General features: G+C 41.1%; 1 protein-coding gene across 1 annotated transcript; it reads left to right on the top strand.

Annotated features, from left to right (window-relative positions):
* The first annotated feature begins 1,338 nt into the window (after positions 1-1,338).
* Positions 1,339-3,232, top strand: LOC137738924 (protein IQ-domain 26-like). The gene is made up of 3 exons (XM_068478391.1): positions 1,339-1,752; positions 2,344-2,550; positions 2,636-3,232. The coding sequence occupies exons 1-3, from the start codon at positions 1,339-1,341 to the stop codon at positions 3,230-3,232; spliced, it is 1,218 nt and encodes a 405-aa protein (XP_068334492.1).
* Positions 3,233-3,642: the final 410 nt, after the last annotated feature.

Raw genomic sequence — 3,642 nt, 5'->3', positions numbered from 1 at the left:
ACTAGTCCTTGGGGGGCAAAGAAGCTATAAAAAGAAGTATTTTTTGGTGGGTAAGCGGGCTTTTAATGCCTGCTCTGTTTTTCCAGCTCTTTTTATAGTCCTCCTCTATAGTTCTCTAGTACTCCCACACAATCTGAGTCTACTTCTAGAGAGAGAGAAAGAGGGAGATAGAGAGAGATCAGAGAAAATTATGGCTTTAATTATGGAAGGGTTGGGGGCTTGCAGTTGCAGAAGGGAGAAGCTTTAATTATGGAAGGGTATTTTTCTTTCTAGAGAGAGAGAGAGAGAGAGAGAGAGAGAGAGAGGGAGGAGTGAGGGAGGAGTGAGAGAGAAGCGTACTATTACCCAAAAGGGTTTTGAAATTAAGAGAAGAAGGGAGAGGCTTTCTAAAAATAATTGGAAGCGGTTCACGGGATTGTCAGTGGGTATCTTTCATCCAGAGTACACGTTGCTCCAGAAAGTTGAAATTTATAGAGAGAACGCAGAGTGGGAGGGGAGAGAGAGAGAGAGAGAGAGAAGCGGTGGAGGTGGTGGTGGTGTTGTCTTTTGTTGTTGTAGTTTTGCCAAGAATATTCAGAGGACAAAGTGCGGGGACTGTAAAACCCGGCGCTTTTTTTGAATTTAAAGATTTTAAGGAGGTGAGTGAGAGTTTGTAAATTCTTGTTTTGTTTACGTCAAGTTTTTGAAACTTTGTTTTTTTTTAATTATAAAATTTGATTTTGAATATCTGCATCTTTCCGCGACGGATTTTGTCTTGTAATACAGTGCTTCACGAGGAGCTGTCAGAATTCACAAAGAAAATTTAAAAAAAAAAAAAAAATCCAATCTTTAATCTTTAACTCAAGTGTTTTGTTTGTTAATCTTTTCCTTAGCATTTCTCTGATGCATTTTGTTTGTTAATCTTTTGCTCCACACTTCTCTGCTTGCAACCTGTAAAGATCTTGCAGAACCCTTTCTGCTCTCTGTTTGTTAATCTTTTTCTCCACACACACCCACCTTCGTTTTTGGATTTTAGTTTTTTTCAAAACTTTCTCTCTCATCCAAATTCTAGACACTAAAAATGGGGATAGCCTATGTGCACAACTCACCACTTTGCTCTTTAAACTCAACATTCCCTCTCTCTCTCTCTCTCTCTACGACTTTCTTTCTTCACTCTCACTTGTTTCTCTCTCCTCATTTTCTCTCTCTACATTTGGTGCGTTGTAGGTGTTTGTTTCTTCATAAACTCCATCTGGATCCTTTTGACTTGTCCTTTACTTAACCCCTGCCTCCTTTTAACTTTCTCTCTCCAGCTTTCAACTTCAGATTCTAGAGAGAGAAAGTGAGATAGCAAAAAACATGGGGAGAGCTACAAAATGGTTGAAGGGCTTGCTGGGGATGAAGAGAGAGAAACACCACGTCGACAACACCAGCACCGTGTCCAGCGACCGGAAGGAGAAGAAAAGGTGGAGCTTTGCCAAGTCAGGGAAAGACACTACCACCAATCTTCCGCCGAATGTTCCTGTCCCTGCTGACTCTGCCTGGCTCAGATCCTATCTTGCCGAGTCGGAGAAGGAGCAGAACAAGCACGCAATTGCAGTGGCTGCGGCCACCGCAGCCGCTGCTGATGCCGCTGTGGCCGCCGCACAGGCGGCTGTGGCTGTTGTGAGGCTGACAAGTCAAGGCGGCCATGGCGGTGGAGGCGGGATTATGTTTGGGAAAAGAGAGAGATGGGCTGCAATGAAGATTCAAACAGTTTTCAGAGGCTATTTGGTACGTTTGCTTTTTCTTTGAGAATGTTGGTTACGTGAAAAGTTAACAAATTTTAACGTATGTTTTGGTTGGTTTTGTGGAAGTAGTTTTCTTAATTTTTACTTTCGTGTCTGCTCCCAGGATGTTGTGAAATCGTTTTCCAAAATCCTAATGGAACAGTAGAGAACAAACATCTGCTTCCTCAGTCAATGGAACTGCTAGATTTGCTTTTACGTTTGTTGTCTTACGTTTGTGTCTGCTCCCAAAGCTTGTCAAAATTGCTTTGAAATCCTATGGAACAGTACAAAAAATTGTTTCCGTCTGTCAATCGAACGGCCAACATTTGTTCTTCCTTCATCATTGTGTATATCCGAATGTGAAGTGTGTGAAATTTGAAATCTTGTTTTTAAAACGGGATAATGATTTTAATGTCAGCCTCCCATTTGTGCTAATGATTTCGGTTTTCTTGCTTTTTCTGGTAATGATTTTTCGGCTTGGTTTTTCATCTTATGTACCCCATTTGTTGTTATGATTTCGGTTTTCTTGCCTTTTCTGTGAAATGATTATTTATGCGCATCGTTGTGTTGAATCTTGGATCGAATTTGATTTCAGGCGAGGAAGGCGCACCGTGCTCTTAGAGGACTGGTTAAGTTGCAGGCTCTTGTTAGAGGCTTTCTTGTCCGGAAACGGGCTGCTGCTACTCTTTACAGTATGCAAGCTCTTTTTAGAGCACAGACTACTGTCCGATACCAGCGTGCGCGTCGTTCTTTCAATAAAGAGAATAGGTTCCTACCCGAAATCACTGCCCGGAAGTCTGTTGTAAGTCTTTAATTTCACCAAATTGAATCACATTGTACATTTTTTGCTTCTTACTTATGTGGTTGATTCGTTAATATATTTACAGGAAAGATTTGAAGATGCAAGAAGTGAATTTTATAGCAGGAGGCTATCCGCAACTTATGAAACTTCGGTTGATAGCTTTGATGAAAGCCCGAAAATTGTGGAAATTGACACATTCAAGCCGAGATCCAGGTCTCGTAGATTCAACACCATATTATCTGATCGTGGCGAAGACCTGCATTACCAAACAATCTCCTCACCGCTGCCCTGCCCAATGCCAACTCGTATCTCTATACCTGATAGCCAGAAACCTCAAGATTTTGAATGGTACTTCAATGGTGATGAATGCAAGTTCTCGACTGCCCATAACACTCCACGGTTTGCCACCTCTTTTCGTTCTAATGCTCCCGGCACACCATCTAAAAGTGTTTGTGGAGACAGCTTCTTTCGGCCTTACACAAACTTCCCAAATTACATGTCAAGCACTCAGTCATTTAATGCCAAGTCAAGATCCCACAGCGCCCCGAAGCAAAGGCCGGAACCAGGGCCTAAGAAGAGGCTTTCGCTTAACGAAATGATGGCAGCAAGGAACAGCATCTGCAGCATTCGAATGCATCGATCGTGCAATCAAGTCCAAGAAGAAGAAGAAGAAGAAGAATAAGTCTCGAATGATTGAGAAATCTGCATAGCAGATGGTTAAAAAAAAATAAAAAAATAAAAAAAAAGGAAAAGAAAGATTGGAGAGAGGAGAACAACTTCTCCATGCCTTATTTTTCACTTTAGCATGAATGAATAGGGTAGAAGTAGAACACAGAGTTCTTGTGTAAATTCTTTTGCTTTTTATTTTCCTCAAGTTTCTTTCTTTCCAATTGTGCCTTCATGAGTTACGAGTCAATGAAATGGAAGGAGGTTCTACATGTTATTTTCTTATAATCCAAATGTTTTGTTTGCTATAGAATGATCACAGAGGTACCAGTGGAAAAAGTGATTGCTTCCAAAGCTAAGGTGATTAAGAAAGGTCTTGTTTTGAGTGTTGCCTCCTTAGTATTGCTTGTATTTAAACGAAAATGG

The sequence above is a fragment of the Pyrus communis genome, chromosome 7 (genome assembly GCF_963583255.1).
Source record: "Pyrus communis chromosome 7, drPyrComm1.1, whole genome shotgun sequence".
NCBI classification, from domain to species: Eukaryota; Viridiplantae; Streptophyta; class Magnoliopsida; order Rosales; family Rosaceae; genus Pyrus; species Pyrus communis.
This window is presented reverse-complemented; position numbering and strand designations above follow the sequence as displayed.